The sequence below is a fragment of the Ictalurus furcatus genome, chromosome 5, assembly GCF_023375685.1.
Source record: "Ictalurus furcatus strain D&B chromosome 5, Billie_1.0, whole genome shotgun sequence".
Classification (NCBI taxonomy): domain Eukaryota; kingdom Metazoa; phylum Chordata; class Actinopteri; order Siluriformes; family Ictaluridae; genus Ictalurus; species Ictalurus furcatus.
This window is the reverse complement of record NC_071259.1, coordinates 33,806,789-33,829,696: the sequence shown is the minus strand read 5'-3', so window position 1 is coordinate 33,829,696 and position 22,908 is coordinate 33,806,789. Positions and strand designations below refer to the sequence as shown.

General features: G+C 39.7%; 2 protein-coding genes across 4 annotated transcripts in view; one reads left to right on the top strand and one right to left on the bottom strand.

Annotated features, from left to right (window-relative positions):
- Nucleotides 1-223: 223 nt before the first annotated feature.
- On the top strand, nucleotides 224-10,706 carry cept1a (choline/ethanolamine phosphotransferase 1a). The gene is made up of 9 exons (XM_053625875.1): nucleotides 224-419; nucleotides 1,053-1,295; nucleotides 1,478-1,625; nucleotides 1,774-1,915; nucleotides 2,088-2,172; nucleotides 4,402-4,533; nucleotides 5,553-5,711; nucleotides 6,105-6,230; nucleotides 7,384-10,706. Exons 2-9 carry the CDS (start codon nucleotides 1,062-1,064, stop codon nucleotides 7,504-7,506), a joined length of 1,149 nt encoding a protein of 382 aa, XP_053481850.1. The 5' UTR covers nucleotides 224-419; nucleotides 1,053-1,061; the 3' UTR covers nucleotides 7,507-10,706.
- Nucleotides 10,707-11,110: 404 nt separating this feature from the next.
- The window catches only part of itgb4 (integrin, beta 4), a 28,486-nt gene continuing 16,688 nt past the window's right edge, over nucleotides 11,111-22,908 (bottom strand). The window contains exons 22-42 of one of the 3 annotated variants that reach the window (XM_053625845.1): nucleotides 22,904-22,908; nucleotides 22,563-22,586; nucleotides 22,293-22,441; nucleotides 22,024-22,203; nucleotides 21,211-21,359; nucleotides 20,907-21,111; nucleotides 19,543-19,860; nucleotides 19,241-19,389; nucleotides 18,847-19,027; nucleotides 18,481-18,618; nucleotides 18,182-18,364; nucleotides 17,896-18,030; nucleotides 16,410-16,574; nucleotides 16,033-16,179; nucleotides 15,650-15,760; nucleotides 15,106-15,255; nucleotides 14,806-14,994; nucleotides 14,560-14,715; nucleotides 13,701-13,859; nucleotides 13,292-13,408; nucleotides 11,111-13,049 (exon numbers count right to left, since the gene is read on the bottom strand). The exon at nucleotides 22,904-22,908 is cut by the window's right edge and continues 54 nt beyond it. In XM_053625845.1, coding sequence (XP_053481820.1) covers nucleotides 12,922-13,049; nucleotides 13,292-13,408; nucleotides 13,701-13,859; nucleotides 14,560-14,715; nucleotides 14,806-14,994; nucleotides 15,106-15,255; nucleotides 15,650-15,760; nucleotides 16,033-16,179; nucleotides 16,410-16,574; nucleotides 17,896-18,030; nucleotides 18,182-18,364; nucleotides 18,481-18,618; nucleotides 18,847-19,027; nucleotides 19,241-19,389; nucleotides 19,543-19,860; nucleotides 20,907-21,111; nucleotides 21,211-21,359; nucleotides 22,024-22,203; nucleotides 22,293-22,441; nucleotides 22,563-22,586; nucleotides 22,904-22,908 — 3,138 coding nt within the window. In that variant the 3' untranslated portion in view covers nucleotides 11,111-12,921. Of the gene's footprint in view, nucleotides 13,053-13,291; nucleotides 13,409-13,700; nucleotides 13,860-14,559; nucleotides 14,716-14,805; nucleotides 14,995-15,105; nucleotides 15,256-15,649; nucleotides 15,761-16,032; nucleotides 16,180-16,409; nucleotides 16,575-17,895; nucleotides 18,031-18,181; nucleotides 18,365-18,480; nucleotides 18,619-18,846; nucleotides 19,028-19,240; nucleotides 19,390-19,542; nucleotides 19,861-20,906; nucleotides 21,112-21,210; nucleotides 21,360-22,023; nucleotides 22,204-22,292; nucleotides 22,442-22,562; nucleotides 22,587-22,903 lie in introns of all 3 variants that reach the window. The other 2 variants (XM_053625844.1, XM_053625846.1) reach the window with 2 other exon arrangements.

Here is a 22,908-nt window from a genome sequence, read left to right as displayed (position 1 = left end):
GGTTTGTCTCAAATCGAAGTGACTAAAGTTACTATTTAAAGTGTCCTGACAGGCGCGTCTGCAGCCAACAATATATAATAAGATTAATAACCCTAGGTGTAAAATAATTATTAAAAACTAAATTAAAAAAATCAAATAAACAGGCTTTTCCCCCCCGCGAGCGCTCCATATTCTGAACACTCTTTAAATCTTCGTGTCGGTTTGAGACGCAGCTTCCGTTAGAGAGGCGTTTACTTCCGGTGTGCTCGCGGCGCTATGTGTCATGGACATGGAGCGGATTTATCACACAAACTGAGATAAACACTCAATAATCTGCTTTTTATCTGATTTCCTCTCTGGTTAAATATTAGCGAGGAGCTGATTTACTCTGTACAGAGCCGGAACAGGGAGAGTGTGGAGAGAAAGTCCGTCACCAAACGGTAACGTACCGCTAACGGCTTATTAGCTTATCCATGCTAATGCTAACTCTGTACTTATTTATTTATTTATATATATATTTATTTATTTGTTTGTTTGTTTGTTTATCAAAATAAACATCACACTTTTTAATCATTATTCCCAACGAACATGGAGTGGAAGCTTTCGTTATTTACTGTAGATAAAATTATAACACCTGTCGGAGATGTTGTGATTAAAAGTCATTTAAAAACATGATTTATTTGTTAATTCTTTGTTTTATAAGTTAATATAAGTTATAATTCTTTGTTTATATATGTAGTTATTAATTAGTGATTAGTTGTTTATCTGTGCTGAACTGTCTCTAATGAATTTAATTCACTTTTAATTCTACACTGTTCGAACACTATCTTCAAGGTATGTGAGGAAATTACCGAGTAATATCGCGATACTTCAATATAATATCGCGAGATCATGATCAATACTGCGCTATTATTATTATTATTATTATTATTATTAAGAGATATCATAATTATAATCTAAACATAACTTATTGTGATTATCATTTTATACCACAGCAGTGTTGAGTTCTGAATTCTGATTGGTCACACTGTGTGTGTGTGTGTGTGTGTGTGTGTGTGTGTGTGTGTATTCAGGTTGTAAGGATGGTATTGTCAGGGTTACGGTTGTCACGGCAGCAGCTGAAGCGGTTGGAGGATCACCGGTACAGCAGTGAGGGGAAGTCTGTCCTGGAGTCGCTCATGCAGCCGTTCTGGTGCTGGCTGGTGGAGAAAATTCCCCTTTGGGTCGCCCCCAACCTCATCACCACCATCGGCCTTACCCTCAACATCACCACCACCCTCATCCTTGCCTACTACTGTCCTACTGCTACTGAGCAGGTGCACACACACACACACACACACTGAGAATATTCAGAACAGGAGCTAAGTGTTGATGATGAACCTGTTCAGTGTGGAGCAGTGTTATATTTCACTAAGCATATTATTTAACGTGATCACTAAACTGTGTGTGTGTGTGTGTGTGTGTGTGTGTGTGTATGTATGTGTGTGTGTGTGTTCAGGCTCCGACATGGGCGTACCTGTCTTGTGCTGTAGGGCTGTTTATGTACCAGTCACTGGACGCCATCGACGGTAAACAGGCGAGACGGACCAATAGCAGCACTCCACTCGGAGAACTGTTCGACCACGGCTGTGACTCTCTCTCCACTGGTGTGTGTTCTACATACTGCTGAACACACTCTGCACGACACCACACACTGCTGAACACACTCTGCACGACACCACACACTGCTGAACATAATACTGCATAATCCCTAATACTGTATAACTGATTGTGCGTGCGTGTGTGTGTGTGCAGTGTTTGTGATTCTGGGTACATGTATAGCGGTTCAGATGGGGACGAATCCTGACTGGATGTTCTTCTGCTGTTTTGTGGGCATGTTCATGTTCTACTGTGCTCACTGGCAGACCTACGTCTCAGGAACACTGCGCTTTGGCATGTGAGTCCACCTCCACCATCAACATCACCACCATCATCACCATCATCATCACCATCATCACCACCATCATCATCACCATTACCTCCACCATCACCATCATCAAATTATATTAAATTTTAATTAATAATTCATTAATTAATCTAAACTGAATGACATGAGCTTGTGTGTGCAGCATCGATGTGACTGAAGTGCAGATCTTCTTTGTAATGGTTTACCTGCTGGCTGCGCTCGGAGGAACTGCTTTTTGGCAATCTACGGTAATTCACTTCTTCACATGGTTAGGGCTTCGTGTTTAATTATTACAGTAAATCCTGAACGCTGCTAACCTGAGCACATCGCTCCATTAACACCGTCACACACAGAGCACATCGCTCCATTAACACCGTCACACACAGAGCACATCGCTCCATTAACACCGTCACACACCGAGCACATCGCTTCATTAACACCGTCACACACCGAGCACATCGCTTCATTAACACCGTCACACACAGAGCACATCGCTCCATTAACACCGTCACACACCGAGCACATCGCTTCATTAACACCGTCGCACACCGAGCACATCGCTTCATTAACACCGTCGCACACCGAGCACATCGCTTCATTAACACCGTCACACACCGAGCACATCGCTCCATTAACACCGTCACACACCGAGCACATCGCTCCATTAACACCGTCACACACAGAGCACATCGCTCCATTAACACCGTCACACACCGAGCACATCGCTCCATTAACACCGTCGCACACCGAGCACATCGCTTCATTAACACCGTTGTACACCGAGCACATCGCTTCATTAACACCGTCACACACAGAGCACATCGCTCCATTAACACCGTCACACACAGAGCACATCGCTCCATTAACACCGTCACACACCGAGCACATCGCTCCATTAACACCGTCACACACCGAGCACATCGCTCCATTAACACCGTCACACACAGAGCACATCGCTCCATTAACACCGTCACACACCGAGCACATCGCTCCATTAACACCGTCACACACAGAGCACATCGCTCCATTAACACCGTCACACACCGAGCACATCGCTCCATTAACACCGTCACACACCGAGCACATCGCTCCATTAACACCGTCGCACACCGAGCACATCGCTTCATTAACACCGTCACACACCGAGCACATCGCTTCATTAACACCGTTGTACACCCGAGCGCTGTGGAACACCATGCTAATGCATCACTGCTGATATATAAATACTAAATACTGTTAATAACAACAAACACCACCTTTAAACAACACCAAGAGATACAGCAACTCACTTCCTAGCTGTAAACAACTTTGTATTTATTTATTTATTTATTTATTTATTTATTTAAAGCACCTTAAACACAGTACACTGCTGGTCAAAAGTTTAGACACACTCCATTCTCCACATTTTAGAATAATAATAGTCATCAAAACTCTGGAATAACGGAACAAATGGAGCGATGGGAATTCTAAATTCTAAATAAATCTAAACAGTTTAGTATTTCATCATCTTCAGAGTCAACGCCCTTTTCACCGAGGATTTACAGAAATGTATTCTTGGCGTTTTCTCACCGGATTTCTTGAGGAATTTCCCTGAGATGATTTTTAAAGAGTATTGAAGGAGTTCCCACCTACACTGGACTCTTTATCTCCTGCTTTTCAGAATATTTCTCCGAGTCGTCCGTTTTAAATAAAGATTTTTATAAATAAAATGTTAGTTTTCTAATGAAAGAAGTGAACACGTCAGCATGATGATATTTTTGTCTAAGACACCGATTTCACACGTTTAATCTCACACCTTCACATCAAAAGCCTTTTAATATCATGAGAAACGGTTCAGTCGAGTGTCCACAAACGTTGGGCCGTAGTGTATACAGTATATTTATTTTAGATTTAAATCCATTAAAAACATCTGTTTGAGAATCGTTAAAATTGTCATGTTCTGTATTTTATCTTTTAAAATATGCCATTTCTTTTTTTATTATTCTTTGTCATATCTATAATATTCTAATATTCTATTTCTATGTATTTCTATATTTTCGTTCTATCTTTACATTATATTTTATAGTTTTGTTTTTTTATTTTTTTAATTCATTATTAGTTAGTTATTATAATTTTTTGTAAGTTTATTGTATATCATGATATATATTGTGTATTGTTGGAATGTAGGTAAATATCGTGATGTGCTCTCTGTCGTCTCACTCAGCTCTGCTATTAATATTAATTACTGAGAGTTTAGTAGCATCAGCGTCACGGTGTAATCAGATCATGGCAGTTATTAAGAGTTATAATAACATCAGTGTCGGATTAGTACATTCAATCAATTACACAGAATAAAGCAAAACATTAAAACGTTAGAGACGTACTCTGCACATCATTCAGAGGGAAATGTGCTTAAACCAGACCTGTGTGTGTGTGTGTGTCTGTGTGTGTGTCTGTATATGTGTGTGTGTGTGTGTGTGTGTGTGTGATTAAACTAGATCCCGGGGCTGAATATCCAGATGAAGATGATTCCTGCTTTCCTGACCTTCCTGGGAGCGATATTTTCCTGCACAAACTACTTCCGGGTCATCTTCACAGGCGGGATGGGCAAAAACGGCTCCACCATCGCGGTACGTCTGAACTCAACGCACGTAACTGTTCCCACCGTCCTGCAATCAGGATTTATTTACATCAGTCATTCAGATAAATGAGGAACAATACGTCTTAAATCAGAATAAAATGAACCTTCATTACGTGAAATGATTAAAAGCTACTAAATACTGAATATAAACGCAGTGACACAGTTCAAATAAAACTGAACTGTATAGAATTTTTCTGCACATTTCCCTCTGCGTGTTGCTCAGTGTTAGATTAGTGTTTGTGTAGAACCGAACCGGAGACAATAAATAAACACTAGAACATTATATTAGTGAATTAGAATGGACGTAATCCATTATTAATGTAAAGGACATATCAGTTAGCACATTTTATTCATTTAACTGCTAAAGTTTGTAGAAGTTGTTGCATAAAACTGAAGTACTTTTTTAATCTGATATGTTTTCTATTCAGCTCATTAGCATGACCCGTAGGGGGCGCCACATCATCATCATCATGACCTGCGCATTTAAAAACAAAAATTTTACCATTGAAATAAAATAAATACACACTTGAATAAACACAACATTATTTATTTACAGACATTTATTTTTTATATATTATAGTGGTGTTTAGTGAGATACAGATGCTACATGTTTTTCTTCTTGTGTTTATAAAAGGAATGTAAGCTGCAGTGTAATAATCCTCTGAGGAAGCGGCCATTAACACACACAACAATATAATCGTGTGAAATGTGTTTTCAATAAAAACCTCGAGCTTTACAGACACGGATCAGTAATCTACATACAGCTGGGATTTTACTTAAACATTACTGATCAATATCTTTATCATCTTCATGATCACAGTTTCCCAGTAACCTGTAAGAGCCTGACAGGAAGTGACCTAATAATGCAGTTTGACTTGTGATATAAATGTTATAAACATTATAAATGATAACACTGTTAGAGTGAACTTTTCTTCCTGCTCTTGGGCTCTCTCTGTGTTTCTCTCTCTCTGTCTGTCTGTCTGTCTCTCTCTCTCTCTCTCTCTGTAGGGTACGAGTGTGCTCTCTCCAGCATTCCACATCACAGTGATGTTGCTTTTGGCTGTGTTGGTGTATAAGATGTCATCGGAGCAGCTTTTTGAGAAAAACCCCTGTCTCTTCGTTTTAGCGTTCGGTTTTGGCTCAGCTAAAATCACCAACCACCTGGTGGTAAAGACGCTCCACATAATATAAATATAATATAATATATATAATGCAGCTATACTGTGATGGAATATAATATAATTATTATTTCAGTGATATTTTTTGTCTATCAGGTCAAATCTAGTTGCAGTAAATTGATAAATCTGTTGCAAAGCACCATTTATTTACAACAGAGTAATTTATATATTTTTTATAATAAATAAATCCTTTTATTTGTTAATCATTAAGGTTTTTATGTATAACACTTGACTTATTATTATTATTATTATTATTATTATTATTATTATTATTATTGTTATTTACTGCCTGCTTTATTTACTTTTCATTCTTTTTTCGTTATTTAAGGTTTTATATTTGTATAGTTTTTGGTGTGTGTGTCTGTGTGTGTGTGTGTATCAGGTATCCCACATGACGAAGAGTGAGATGCAGCGCAGTGATTCTGCATTCGTTGCGCCGCTGCTGCTCTTTATCAATCAGTACTTTAACAGTTTCTTCAGTGAACACTTCCTCCTCTGGGGGGCGCTGGTGAGTTCCCTCACAGCAGAATCACTGTACCGCTGTTAAAAAGGCAAAGGCTTACACGCCATCGCAGAATTATAATACTATTATAATACAAATATTCATTTTATTTAAGCTAACTGTAATAATAATAATAATAATAATAATAATAATAATAATAATAATGAGACACTTTATACCATGGTCTGTCCAAATACTGGATTCTGATTGGCTGTAAGGTTAAAACCGTTGCGTTAAAACTGTGTATATATCACAAGTAGTCCCAGTCAGTTTAATCACCACTCTAAATGAACGCGCTGCCTAAAAACACCTGTAACCATAGTAACATACAGTTACACGCACAGCTTTATTATTAGTAGAGACGCTGTAATTCACACATGCACATTCTCTCTCTCTCTCTGTCTCTGTCTCTTGCTCGTGCTCTGTCTCTCTCTCTCTGTCTCTCCCTCTCTGTCTCTTGCTCCCTCTGTCTCTCTCTCTTTCAATCTCTCTAATAACGATTTATTATAATTCATTCAAAAGAATGTAATCTTATTTCACTACTTTATCTCTGTGTATGATTTAGAGTGGGCGGCGTTCTAGCTGTAACGACCCGGATATAAAATAACTAACGAAAATTAACTGTTATTTTTATTTTTTTCTGTCAGATTCTGCGCTGCAATAATCAGTGTTGGATTTAACTCGTCAATACTGGCGAGTGACCATCGTATAATCTCGATAATCCACTGCTAGGTGTGTGTTACACCATGTTAATGCACCCTGCGTCACCCCGGCGGTTCTTTACCTCCACATCGTCACTAAAATCATGTAACGCACACCTTGCCCTGGATTATCCCTTACTCAAAGAATCACTAAAGCTTATAATAATACACCACATTCGGAAAGGGGGTACAAACTTTTGCACTTTTAAACTGATTTTAAACCTATACATAATTCAGAAAGTTTTTTTCATTGTGATTTTGAAAGAATCTTTGAATAAAACGCTAAATGTGTTTCCAATTTTTAAATAAATAATGTCCATTTTATCCTGAGGGGGCACAAACTTCTGCACACAAGTGTACATACTTTATATTATATATTCTGTTAACTCTGTAAATTCTAAGTGTTCTGTGTGTGTGTGTGTGTGTGTGTGTGTGTGTGTGTGTGTGTGTGTATACAGGTGCTCTCTGCGTGTGATCTACTGTGTTACTGTACGAGTGTGTGTAAGCAGATCGCCTCTCACCTCAACATCAGTGTGTTCAGCCTTCAGAAACCCAAAACCTGCCACAACAGCCACCACTAACACACACACACACACACACACACACACACACACACACACACACACACACACACACACACACAAAAACTCCTCCGTCCTCCTGTTACACTCCTTCAGTCAGTCCAGTGAACTAATGAAAAACAACACACACACACTCTGAATAATGACTTCTCCAGAACGGAGAACGTTACATAGATTTGGGAATTAATTATAGAATTATTTTTGTATTTCCGTTAAATATTAACATTTATTATTTTTCTTGTGTAAGTTAACGTTTGTTACTGAAGCTAAATATTTCTGTTGTTTGTTTTTAATAATAATTATAAACAGGAAGTGATTCTCAGCTAATCACACTCACATTCAACACCATGAACAGTTTATAGAAGAGTTTATAGAGCTGTTACATGGTGTCTTACAGTGAGGCGTGTCAGGGGCGTGTCAGAGGCAGGTCAGAGGTGGGTCGGGGCCATAATGTAGATTTTCTCCACTTTTAGAGAAATATTAACTCTAACACACCTGCCTCTGATGCTAATATAAGATGCTAATAAAAAGGCTTTTGATTAGCATGAACACACACATACATGTGAGGGGTGTGTTAAGTTTGATCAGGTGTGTTAGAGCAGAAGTGCGAGAGCCGAAGAACTGCAGGAGACTTGTCTAGATCTCATTAGAGGATCCGTTTAATGCTCACTGCTTCCTGCTTTGTGATTTGGGGCGTGGCCTCAGTCCAGCCAAGGTGTGGTCAGTGTTGTGTTTTATATAATGTCTGAGTTTTTTTATTATTATTATTTGTCAGTTATGTTGCAGTCGTACACCGGGACACAAGTCTTCCAAAAATGTTTAAAGAAGAAACTTTTTATGATTTAAAAAAATAAATGAGCTGCTGGAGGAGCTGTGGAAACGTTGCCCTGTGCTCCAATACTGTTCTCATGCCCTTGTTGACTTCCCCAAAGTGTTTAAAGCGTAAGCTAGCTAACACACTAGCATGCTAACTAGCTATCAAGAAAACATAAAACAGCTTCATGCACTAAAACTACGCAGTGCATTCTGGGTAATTTCTGCTTATGGAATGAACTTCCTCCAAGCTGGTGATGTAATGTACCGTCCCTTAACATGGCCACTGAGGGGAAGTGGATGAGGGAGAAACCGTATTGGAGCCCTCTAGCGGATGGTGATGAGTTAAACTCCACCTCTGAACACTGTGTGTGAGAGTGCTGACTCGTTTAATCACTGTTTACACTCCTGAGTTAATGTGACGACCTGAAAATCTCGTGCCTTTCTCCTTTATTTCTCGCTCTGTTAAATTAAACTCTATGCACACGCCATGTTTTAAACGCCAACCATTTCACGTTTTTCATCCTTCGTTTAGACACGAGTTTCTCACGTGTGAAGTTTAAAGGTGCAGTAAGAGTTTTTCTAAATAAGAGTGATAATGTACAGAAAGTTACAGCGAGTTTAAAAAGGGCCAGTTTTATTCTCATAAATTGTCGGGTATTTTTATTATTCTGCTTTAAACTGCTGCACGGATCACGTCTCTGATTTTATTAAAAAACTGTGTTCTGTATTCGCATGCTGACTTCCTGCTTCTTCATTTTAACACCTTGACTGTGTGCTTCATAATATTTACAGTAACCCCTAACATGTCGTATAGGCTGTGTGGGCAGAGCTAGAAGCAGTGCTGGTCACTGATTGGTCGAGCACATTGGTGACTGTCAGAAACATTCTAGTGGTGGTGATGATGATGATTAATTGATAGCGCTGTATATAACTGACAGGACTATAACATTCTTATTAACTTTATGCTCACTACATGGGGTGTAGCAGTTGTGTTCTCTACATAGTGTACTCCATGCCCAATAAAACACAATTCAGCCACAGAAAATGTGCGGACCATGTTGTTGTTGTTGTTTCACACCGTAAGCTCGTTTAAAGATCATCTGTTCTCGCTACACCTTCCCTTTTGGAACACATTAAAGTGGCTGAAACCATGGGGTTAAGCTCCATTTCCTCATTTCTAAATAAAGTACTGTGTTAAAATGCAGTGGGACAACATCTTAAATTTACCTTTAAACTTCGGAAGGCGTGGCTTAAGAGGCGTGTCCTGATGGGGCATGGCCTAAGGGAGCCTGTGCTTTGTAGACATTTTCAATATTTTCTTTCTAAAGTGTTGGTAATGTTAAAAAGAATAAAATGATGCACGCTTAGAATGCTTATTGCACCTTTAAGGTCCACCTTCTGCATATGCAAATTAGGTGGGGGGAGTCTACAGTGTCTACACAGTGTTTTCTTTAACGCTCTACCTCATTAACACTCCACTCGATGTGTGTGCTGATTCATTTCCTCTCACTGTCCTTAAATAAATATCTCGCACTGTGTAGTGAGCAGGATGCGATCTCTCTCTTCTCAAACACACCCATTTTATCCTCAATACAGGTGCGGTACTGAGTGAATCCAAAGCAGGTGTGTTAGAGAAGTGTGTGTCCAAAACCTCGTGCTCGCTACACAATGTACTGTTAACATTATGAAATGTTTTATGATTTTGTGTTAATGAGCAATCGCACAATGTATTGTAATAGATTAGGTGTTAGATAAGATAGAGATATGGAGTAGGGTTAAAACTGGGGGTTAAGGGGTAGAAATTAGGGGTGGGGTTAATGATCAGTGTCCAAATGTGGCCGTTAAAGACAGGTTCTTTGCTAATTAGGGTGTGTTAGGGTTTTGGACACGTCCACAGTGGGTGAGACCATAGTGTTGGTTCTGTTCCCTTCATTCAACAAGGTTCTTCAAGGGTTCATTGGATAATGAAGGATTCTTAGCTTCTTCAAACAGGTTCTACTTGGAACTCTTTCTGAACGTGAAACACTGCACATGGAACCTTTAAGGGTTCCTCAAAGGGACAACTGAAGAGTGTTTATTCTCCAGTGTAGGGTGTGATATAAACACAGTGGGGATTTTAAAGGTCAGGAAACTCTGATCTAAAGGACCAGGAAATGGAGAACAGAGCACCTTCTTTGCTTTTTTTTTATTTTTTCTTCTTACTAAAGAAAGTTTAAAAGTTCTCCATTCATAAATTAAGATCAGACAGGGTAAACACCTGCTTGTTTTTTTAACATCTGATTACCAAGTGTTCTGTATTTTAATTTTACACTTGACTGTAATAAAGTCCATTTGTAATGTCTCCGGTGTAAAAATAAAGACTGTTATATTAACATTAACACAAATGTGGCGTCTCAGTCGTTCTTTCTGTCTCTCTGTCGTACAAACGGAGTGTGAGCAGAAAAATCATTTTAAAAGAATTATACATTTCATCACGCATGCAGTTCTCGTGTGAAAGTCTGCAGGGAAAAGAACTTGTGAGTTTATATAGAGGTGAGTGAACTGAGGACATTTCACGTGCAGAAAAAAAGGAGAGCTTCTTGTAAGGGGATGCAAACTTTTTCACTCACCTGAAAAACACAGTTAATGCTGTGAATGGCTAACCCTAACCCTATTATTATTATTATTATTATTGTTTCATTATTCCAATTAATACAAAATATACTGTTTATTTAATCTGCTGTAAATATGGTTATTCAATTATATTAATTATTAATGATTTCAGTTTCAATATTTTTAATAAACAGACTGACACACTTTATTAACCAATTATTTTTTATTGTTTATTAAATGGAAATCTGTCGTGTTTAACGAATGAAACTGAATCTAAAGTGAAATGTTTGCTCGTTTGGTCACATTAAAAAACCCAAAGTGTTCATCCTCATATTATATTTAATATACAAATATATTTTTCAAAATAGTACAGTATAATAGTTAAAATATTGACAGACAGAGTCATGTTTCCCCAGAGTATTGTGTGTAAAAAAAAACAAAACATTTTAAATCCAAATTTCAGTAACATATTTACAACATGCAAAAACAATAACCTGTAGTTTAATTAGTATATTACTGTTTTTATGTAACCGAGACTCAAGCTGTTTGTTATATGATGAAAAGGGACAGTAAAAATATAATAATAAACATGCAAATAGTAAAACTAATAAAGTTAAAAAATACAGATTTTGATACTTTGGTAAAGACATTTTTCAAGAGAAAATCCTGATGCAGCTCATAAATGACACTTTTCATTCAACACCACCAGCAGTTATTGTTGGAAAACAACATTTTTAGTTGTAAAAGAAAAATAAGAATAAAAATGAACAAGTTCATGATGGGATTCTACGGGATTCAATGCGCTAGCTGCAGCTAACAGGCTAACTAGCTGCAGTTTGGCAGAATTTACATCAGAATTATGAGAATAAAAAGAGATCTATTATGGAATCATGTCACTGAAGGTATATTAAGAACGTTTTTTTTATTTTAATTGAATGAGAAATAAATAAATGGAGATGTGTAATGACTAATAAATTGGCTAGCAAGCTAAGGTTAACTAGCTAGAGCTTCTTGGTTAGCTGTTAGCATAAGTAAATTCATTTAAAATTGTAGCTGTCGAATAATTTTACTATTATTTCAGCATAATAACTTTACTGACTGGTTTATAGAAAAAATTATGATTTTAAAAGTGCTTTTTGTTAGGTACATGTGGAGTAGTGGCCTAGTTGAATTAACCCCCCTGCCTGAAAATAGTCACGTGATGAAATTATGGTCTCTGATTGGTCTGTACAGTAAAAGGCCTAGCAGATGGCGCTGCTAATCTACTTTTTTTTAACTCCAAAGTTTTACTGGAGTGTTAATATGTATAATTCATAATTCATCATATTCATCAATATAACGTAAAAAAAAAGTAGATAATAAACAGACAAACAACAAACAAACCCTAAAACAATTCAAATATCTAAAGGCAGATATGTGAGATGGATGTATACGTGTGTACACTAAAGCACAGAACATTCGGTTTACATTCAATACATGTTTGGCACTGTAAAGTGAATTATTATTATTATTATTATTATTATTATTATTATTGTAAAATGCTCAGACCATATCACTGTATTTTAAAGCCAACTGTTTCAGGAACATTCCCACACTGGAGACTTTACTGACTACAGAAGCAAAAAAACATATTAAAGCTGAAGTACTATGTCTTTATTTTGACTTCGTTACGTACTAACTTGTTATTTCAAGATATTATTTCAGCTTAATAACGTATTTTGACTTAATATTTAACACTGTATGTTGTTTATGTCAGAATAAGGACATTGCACTTCAGCATGGTTTTCCAGTTCAGGGCTTCTGTAAAATTTCAATACTGAAGCTAAATATCGCTGTGTATGTGTGCAGTTTCTGTATTTCACACACACATGGTTCTGGTGTGAATGTGTTTCAGTCATTCTCACTGTTATACTCGTGTTCATACCAGTACACAGATGATGTTCAGGTGTGTGTGTGTGTGTGTGTGTGTGTGTTACTGAACACACCAGGTTAGCGTATTATCCGTGTTCAGGCTTCATAATATTGTTTCTTGGTGACGGTGGACGTCACTCCTCTCTGCACCATCTCCACCTGCCGCGTGATGCTACCGCTCATCTCCGTGTGCTGTGTGACCTGTCTGCTCGACATCATCATACCTTCTGAGAGGACACACACACACACACACGTTAGCAATGATTAAAATATAAAATTATTAGCCCTTGTTTAAGGTGTTTGGGTGACGAGTCTCAGAGTAAACCTGTGTTATAATGATAAAGACGCTTCTCCACTCACAGATAAAGATATTAATAATAATTAACTGTAAGGGGAATTTTGGGGAATTTGCCTGATAGATTAATAGAGACAGACAGATAGACAGACAGACAGACAGACAGGTCACCTGGTGTGATAAAGGGTTCGGTGAACATGGTGTGTGTTGTCTGTGACGAGTTCTGTGATGGCAAATTAAACATTTCTCTCTTCATCACAGACTGACTGCTGTACTGACCCATAGAACCTATAGACACATAGTGAGAGAGAGAGAGAGAGAGAGAGAGAGAGAGAGAGAGAGAACACGGCAGAATGAAAGAGACAGAAAGAAAGGTATATTACATTATATATTGTATAATATCTATGTTAAATAATACCAAGTTGTTATATCAGACTTCATACTATGTTTGGGTGCTACTTGTATTTATGTTGTGTATTTAGGTGTTGAAATGAGATATGTATAAAAGTTTGTGTGAGTGTGCGTGTGTGTGCGCGTGTGCATGTGTGTGCGTGTGTGTGTGTGTGTGTGTGTGTCATACCATCCTGAGACTCGATAGTGATGATCCCCTCTCTCTCCGGCCCAAAGCCCTGCGTGGTCTGAGCCTGTACTTTAAATTTATACGGTACATTTTCACTCAGATCAGAAACGGTCAGAGACGTGGCCGAGTTCCCGCTGAGCTGGAAGGAGCGCTGATCTCCTGCACAAATAATACAATTCTGTCAAATATCCATCGGGGCACAAGGGGGGGGCACCCTGGACCACAATCACACACACTCACACACACATTCACACACTACGGACCATCTGGACATGCCAATCAGCCTACAACGCATGTCTTTGAACTGGGGGAGGAAACCAGAGTACTCTGAGGAAACACCCAAAGCACAGTGAGAACACGCAAGCTCTATACACACAGGATTCAAACCCCAACCCCAGAGGTGCAAGGGAAATGTGTTAACCACTAAGCCACTGTGCCCCTCTGTCAAATATCATCTTAGCACCATCGATTATAAATAAAAATTCTGATAACTGAAACTATTGGCTACTACAACCATTAACTTATTAAACTATAAACTATAAACAGCAGAAATGATAACATGCAAAACAGGCTACTAATAAATATATGAACTAATAAAATAACTTTAAACAGAATTTAATGCACACTGGGGATTGTAAGTGAAGCAAATGTCTGTACTTATCCCAAAATCATGTTCCAAGATCAGTCTGGCTTAAATTTCAACACAAATGACAGATTCTTGCTAAAACTACTGAAGTACAATTATTATAATTTTTAAAAGATGAAAGGATGAAGTGACCTGGAACCTAACGCCAATGTCAAATGATTTGGAATAGGAATATTGAATACAGGGAATGTTTAGTTACTGCTGGACCCTGACCTCCACCGTGCAGCTGTTCACAGGTGACCACGTAGCCCAGGATCTCGCCGTTGGGTTTTCGTGGTTTATCCCAGCTGAGCTGGAGAGTCTCTGGACTTAATGCAGTGAACACCAGCGGACCTGGAGCACTGGGTGTGCTCAGAGTGAATGAAGACCCTGAAAACACACCACCATGTCAGGTCAGAAATTCTGCAATATGGATGTATTTGTAGTTGATAAACCAACAACACCATCAAGCCTTCTTACCTGGCACAGGGCTGAGGGGGCTCTTGGGGTCGACAGCAGACTCAATGGTGATGACTCCTTCTCTCTCTGGACCCCAACCCTCCTGACTCTCAGCTTTTACCTTGAACAGGTACGACTGGTTGGGCATTAAGTCCTGAACCACCACAGAGTTCTGCGCAGGGTTAGTGATGTCCAAGCGCTTCATTTCACCTACAAAGAATGTTATGTACAAAATGACACATCTAGCATTACGTAGAAATTTCTGTCAAGGATCACAATTTGACTATTGATAGATAGGAGCCACTTAGCATTGTTACTGACCTCCATTGAGAAGCTGGTAGAGGACAGAGTATTTTAATATTGGCTTTTCACAGTGGGGCTCCTGCCAGCTGACCTTCAGTGCCGTGGGACCCAGAGCTGAAAACACCAGCCTGCTTGGGGTTTCAGGGACTCCACGTTGCAGCCGAGTATCTAGATAACATACAACCCTTCATAAACATTTAATTTCTGGGCTGATTGTAACAACAGCATGATAGAAGCTCGAAATGACTCAGCAAGGCAAGCCTGCTTAACTAACCGCATACTAGTTAGGACATTAACTTTCTCTATGTTACCTTAACATGTGGTTTACTTCATGAAAGTTTTGTTAATTAACCACTGCACAGAATTATGAATAAGGAAAAAAATATTAAAACAAGAACTTCAGGGCTAATCCAGCTATTCCAGGTCTGGAAATTGCAAACATTATAAACCACTAGGTTCTTATGGCTCCTGGAACTGCATTTATCAACCAATCCAAAGAGGAGTTTCTGTTACTAGATTTGGACTCCACGGTTTAGATTTGGTTGTTTCCATATCCACTCACCCTGGAGAACCCTGTCCAGGTTCTGCAGAGCTTCGTTGATGTCGTCTGAGTGATTGTGAACGCGGGAGTTCAGGCTGTAGCTGGTTGTAGTCTGGCTGAAGCTAGAACCGCCTGAAAGTGCGCCACCACAGGCCATGGCAGGGAAGTGCACGGCAGGATGGGGTAGGATAGTGACAGACAGGCATGGCAATGCATGGAGGAGAGACATGGCAGAGCAGAGCGAATGTTAAAGGAGGAGTCAGTGAGAGTTTGAGCGATAGGCAACCACAGGTTCCTGCCAAAAGCTGTAATACTCGCCATTCATTACTTTAAACATGGAACAATGCCTTTGAGCTGAAGCATGGATACGCAAACACATACACACCTGTAGACAATCTACTTACTTAGAATGTCAGAGAATCCTCCAGTCAAGTCGCTCATCACGATGGAGTCTCTTACACCATCATTATCATAATAAGTCCTGTTTTCGGATCGTTTTCTCATGATGACGTCCTCTGTGTGGATGTCATGCTTGCGAGGCACAGATCCTCCTGGAAGGAAATTGTAATTTCAAGCAATTATTGGCGGTTGAGTTAATTTTGCGATGGCTAAAAACTCTATAATCCTTCTTGTGGAATTCAACCCTCCAGTAACTTTAATTTCCCATCCTAATCTAATAAACTTTGGATATTTAAAAGTCAGACTAGCTAAGCTATGCAGAAAGATTGCTTTCAATGTACAGCTTTATAATCAACAATAAAAATTCTGGCCATGTGCAAACCTTTGTTGGTTATGTAAGTCATACTGGTCTCCACTGACTGGTTGGCACCACCAGGGCGGGGTGAGACGCTGTAGCTAGTTGAAGAAGTGCTGATGTTGCGTGACAGGGAACCACTTCCACCTGGGAACAGGAACCCTTGATCCCACTTTCCGTTTATGTTCTGGTCTGTTGATACAAAGAAGGGAACAAACTAGCATTAGCACCAAGAAAGTAGGATGAATGTCCAGCTATCAGAGGGTAGGGGTCAGACTTCAAAACAGTTGCCCAGAAATGTCTGATTGTTCTCTCGGTCATGTGGAATAGACAGTTTCCATATTGCTGTAGACTAGTAGAACCTTCTTTCTCCAATGGCAGATGTAGCAGCAGCAGGATTTGTATGACTAGTGACAGTATTAGCAGATTCCCTCGGGTGTAAGCCGTTACATTCATCATCTGTGTTCTCATTTGCTCACTAGAAGGTAGTTCGACCTACAGATTTCCACTTGACACCAACCAAAAGCACAGCAGCAGCATTTTGAGACAAGCTAGCAATCCAGAACAGGTTTCACATAGATTGTACAGCATGGCAGCAGAGTGGTGGCAAGGGTAGGGGTATGCTGGCATGCGGTCTAACAGGGGACATGTTGAGATCTTCACCTTGTGGAAGGTTCTGGAAATGGCCACCTTGCACAGAGTTCTCAAAACAGCCACCATGTAGAGGGTACTGGAAATAGCCACTTGGATGAGGGGTCTGGGAATGAGCAGGGACCAGCATATCATCACTTTCCAAAGTGCTCGTGCTTGTGCTTCGGGTGGAGATGACATCAGCAGGCAGTTTCCAGGACACCGTACGGAGGTCCAGGTCTGATCCCACTAGTTTAACGTGCTTCCACCGCTTGCCTTCAGTGTTCATGTGGGGGGAAGCAAGCAGAGCATGGAGGACAGGTAGGTAGGCAAGCTATGGTTAGTGACTACATTCAAGCAAAGCAATAAAGAGAAGGAGAGTCCCATGTTAAGATCTTGATGCCAAAGGTTTTAGCCGGAGATCCCAAATGCACATGGATTAAAATCGACCCAGATACCCGTGCAATCGAATGTAAGCAGATAATAAGATAAAACTTCAAACATTTCCAAGACATTTATGTTGTATAAAATTATATCAGGCAATTTCTGAATCCTAGGTCGTTCAAGTCATGATGATGCAAGCACATCATCTTACCACAGAAGGTTCAATAGAGCATCCAAATGGTGATGGCGAAGGCAATCCAAAGGTAAAGAGAGCATTTAAAATGATTCAGAGGTGCAGTATGAAAGCAATGTCCCTATTCAATCAGTGTTCCCCCTGTAAAAACTTCAAAATCCAACATTTAAATATATGTATATATACATATAATATATATGTATACTTTGGACAATAACCAAAGTTTGTGCCAGCTAAAGGGATGCTAGCAATGAATGAAAACCAGCAAGGGCATGAAAGCATGCAACCAGCAGGGGATTTGCTCACCTTCGGAGAACTCTGACACGCTGGGTCTGGTGCTGGAGGTGGGTGAACGAAGAACTTCATTACTGTACATGAGAAAACTGTCATAATCATCCCCCGCCTCTGCATCCACAATAGGAATATCAGGAATAATGGGAACTGTTGGAGAAAAAATGTAGACACAAGGGCAATCAGAATCTTAGCCAGAATAGCTACTGTGTCTGAACCCCAGGAAAAGTAATAATGTCCAGATTATACCTGTGTATTTATGGCAAACATGCAAATCACAAATTTCTTCTAACAGACTTACTGGACATGGGTCTGTGAGGTTGGGTTGCCAGATTGATGGTGGCATCTCTGTATGGCCCCCATCCCACCTTGTTGCTAGCACGCACTTTGTAGCGGTATGTCTGGGACTGCTGCAGGTTCTCAATAAGCAACATGCGCTTCTTGGGGTTGTCAATCTTCACCTTCTTATCAGGTCCAATGGGTTCTAGATTAAATAAAGTCAGAATCTGATACACAGGTGTATCCAGGGGCAGACAAATGTCCAAATGGTTGATTGTTTTTAGTTTTTCACATGAATGCTACACAAATCTTGCCACTTACTGCTGTCCTCATTGATGGGTGTGTAGACAACCTCATAATCTGTGATCACACCATTGGGCTCTGCTGGTTCTGCCCAGCTCAGTTGCGTGACAGTTGGGCCAATGACATTGAAGGCCAGGCGGCCTGGTTCACTTGGGACTGCACAGAAAGGACACCAAATGGGAATGGACATTTAGAACAAAGATTTCAGAACAATTCCATAAAACATTCACCTTTAAATTCTATATTTCACTTCCAAACACACCTGAACCAAGGAGTGTATGAATAAAAGCTAACAATGACAGTTAGCATGATCCCAGTTACCACATGCTAACCAGTGAAAACTGAGCTCCTATTATCATCGGATTATTTGACTGAGTAACGCACCATCTTCAAGAGTCTGGCACGGCACGATGTCACTGTAGTCCCCGTCTCCCTGAGCATTATATGAACACACACGCATCTCGTAATCGCAGTACGGGTAGAGATTCGTCAATTCAGCATGAGGGCTTTTAACGTCCACCACCTGGGCTTCGGCTTCAGGGTCTCCGTAGATCCAATACTTCACCTGGAAGTGAACACAATCATGAACGCACAGGTGGAGGTCATCTACATATCGCAATAGAGTTAACACTATTACAAAACACTATTACTGAGTGCAAATCTATCTATCTATCTATCTATCTATCTATCTGTCTGTCTGTCTATCTATCTATCTATCTATCTATCTATCTATCTGTCTGTCTGTCTGTCTGTCTGTCTAGTGAAATGTGTGTGTTACCTTATATCCTTTGGCTCCAGACTGAGGGTTCCAGTTAAGGAGCATCTTTTTAGGGCCTGTAGCTGTAGCATTGATGTTAGTCGGAGCAAAGATCCGTCCAGTGGGAGACGGGGCTTTAAATGAAAGAGATCCTGTCTTGGTCAAGACATCTGTTACAGGAAACAAAAAAAAAACAACAGAAAAAAGGATAGATTACTAGCAATGGGTGCAGTCAAGTTGGATTAGCATGTGTGGTGGAGCTCAGGAATCAACGGAGTCATGAAGTCAGAAGATTCAGACTTTTTCCAGACAGAATGCCTCACCTTTGGAATCAGTGATGTTGACCAGCGTGGTCTTCCTGTCTCGGACGAGGCTATTAGGGCTCGGGTCATACAGCTCCAGCTGGAAGGTTTCTGGTTTGGAGGGAATCTGCTGCATACGAGGGTCGATCACGATGTTCTTCTCCATATCTCCTGGGGCGAACTTGACCGGGCCGGACAGGTTGAAGCGGGAGGAGATTGTGCGCCAGTTAACGGTGGAGGGGTTTTCCAGACCCTGAGTGCGGATCACAGGGATGTTGTAGAGGGCATCGGATATGCTGAAGTTCTGCGTGGTGTTCTTGAACATGATCACGCTCGGATCTAACACACAGGGAGAAGAAATAATATTCACTTTGATATTAATGTTATTGGTTACTGGGTTGGACGAACTGCCTGGAGAACCATGGACATCCAGATCATGTTTCTGGTCTTTGTTTGATAAATGAAACTTTCATTTATGGATTTTTTTTAAACAAATAAATGTGCTCCAATTAGTTTTATGTATGGAACTTGATGTTGTGACACACATCTGGAATGTTTGTACCTGCACCTCTGTACCATAGTTCACTACTAGTTCCTGAATCTCACCATATTTCTACCGTAACTGTTTTATTACTCAGCTAAGTAAGGAATAAAACAGGACGTGCTGTGGGGTGGTGTGATGAAGCGGAGTTACTGTTACCGCGCTATGGTTCATTATTCTCCAATAACAGCATGTTTTATTCCTCTTATATCACAGCTATTTACTAACAATTAAAAAAAATATTAACTACAAAACAACACATACTTTTATATTCTTTTATAGTTACATATAATGTTGTGGAATGTTTGTGAAGCAAGTTAGTTCTTGTTGTCACTTATGTTACAGCAGCTATAAACACTCGTAACCCCACCATCCCTCTCTCTATTCCCTCTCTTTATTCTCTCACTCTGTTCCCTCTCTTTATTCTCTCTCTTCAAGTTAATAAGACAAAGAAACGAAACAAAGCTTATCATGTTACCTCTGACTTTTACAAAGCGCTGAAACTGGAGACTCCTTCCATAAATGTTAAATAAACGGATCCTTACTTCAGGAAAACTTCAACGTATCAGATGGTTTAATCCCCAGTAGCTAATTAGTTCATCAAACATTTTGGGTTCAGCTACGACTTTAGCTAGCTAAGATTATCCTAATTTCCTCGCTAGCTTGGCAGATTAAAATGTCGCTCTTCATATTCATTTCTGACTTTAATATTCAGTGTTTATTTATGTTGATTACACTAAATTCATGATCACGTCTTCTGAATTTACTTTATTTTAATTGATTATATTGGTGTGTTGACCTGCAGTGACCCCTCCCCCTCCTGCGTCGTGTGTCTGAGCTTCACCTGGTTTGTCGGCGATGTTGATGGTGGTTCGCGGGTATTTGCCGAGTTTAGCGCCCTGACGTGGGTTGCTCAGATCCATCACAAACTGTTTGGACTGTTTATCCAACAGGGCGTCTCCTTCCCCGAGCTCCAGCAGCTTCACAGGAACCATCTTCTGAGTTTCTCCAGGCTGGTACATCAGATCTCCGTCTACTGAGATGTAGTCCTGAGGGGTTCAAACAGAACAACGCTCTTGGTTTACACAACAATCACAGTACACGTCAAGTTTATGTACATTAATCCAAACCTTGACCTATGACCTTACCTTCTTGTCCTTGGCGGTGAGGTCTCTGGTGCAGTAGGTGACCTGAGTGCGACCGTCCTCAATGATGTCACGGCTAATCGGGATGTTAGCTACGCCATCTTGCCGAGCAAAAGTGTACGAGGGCTGAAGGAAGGTCAGAACGCTCTTAGCTGCACACACACACACACACACACACACACACACACACACACACACAATTAACAGTTGTAGATGTCCAATCAATGCACAAAACGTATTTACTATTATTAAGATCTAACAGATGAACACTTTTCTCAAAACCAAATTAACACAAAAGCGTTACAGAAATACAAAATCCATGTTCTGCATGTAGTAGAAACAATAATTAATACATTTACTTTTAAATAATTATAAATAAATTATACTTTTACAAATATTCGCATATAATTACATCTAATTAATGCTGGCTCGCTAACTAAATTAACACTATCTAATTTATACACAATTAACTCCTATATTTTTGAAATATGAAGTATTTAGTTTAAGGTTGTTCTTATTTACACTTGTTTACACTACACACATGCCATCTTGTGTTATAACCATAGTTTATGTAAAAGCATAAGGGTGTGTCTTTTCTTGTTCCTGCCTTCATCTTCTGATTGGCTGATTTTTGACACCCTTTGTTCAGTTCACTTTGATGACCTTTATATATTGTTTATTTAAAGCTTATTGTTAGAAACTGGATAAATCATGAAGTCGGTAGAGATGCTGAATGATTTCCTGTAAAATTGAACAAATCTGGAAAAACCCTGAGGCGTGTTCGAGGGGAAGTGGACGAGGGAGCGGGAGTCTCACCGTGTTCTTTAATCACTGTGATGTTGACGTAGCGTTTTCCGATGCCTGCGATTCCCACCGGAACGTCGATGGCCTCCACCAGCAGCTGTTTCTTATCATCATCCTCATCTTTGATGAAGAGCGGAACCCGAACATCCACAGACTCCACGCCCTCCTGCAGCTCCACAGCCCCCGTCGCCTCTGAGACATGAACGTAGAACAAATTCAGATTTTTAACCAGAATTTTTTATTTCACACATTCGCAAACTGTCCCCTCTTTAACCTCTCACCTCTGTCCGTGGCCACTGTGTAGTAACCCGGCACTACTTTCATATCGCTGAAATTCCCAGCCTGCACCTGTTTATCCGTCAGGTTAACGATGTCGCGGTAGCTGGAACGAGGAGCCGAGAGAACCGTGTCCACGATTGTGTTGTTCTGCCTGATGAAGGGGAAACAGGGAGGCGTATAAGTCATAATATTTCAAATAAATCTAATAAATAAAACTATTTGCTACCTCGTATAAGACTCTATATTTATTAGATATGTATTTATTATGTTACCTCTTTCCTGCATTTCTCTGTGTCCTGTGAATAAGAATTTTACAACATCTGTCACTAAAAGCAATAAATATATAGAGCAGGAAAAAATAAACACAAATAAATCTCACTATATATATAAAAAAAATCAGAAAAATCCACAGAAGCACAAAAGCAGCATTTTTTTTCCCTCCATGTCAAATCCAGATTTTTTAATTATGCAATGGGCATCATTTGCATACCGGAACCTTATTGGCTCTGGTATTCTATGATGCAGTAACACTAACCATGCTTAAATTGCTTAAATTATTTAATCTTTTCTGGAGTTTAGGACGAGTTTAAGACACTCTGCTTCCTGATCTCACCTGAA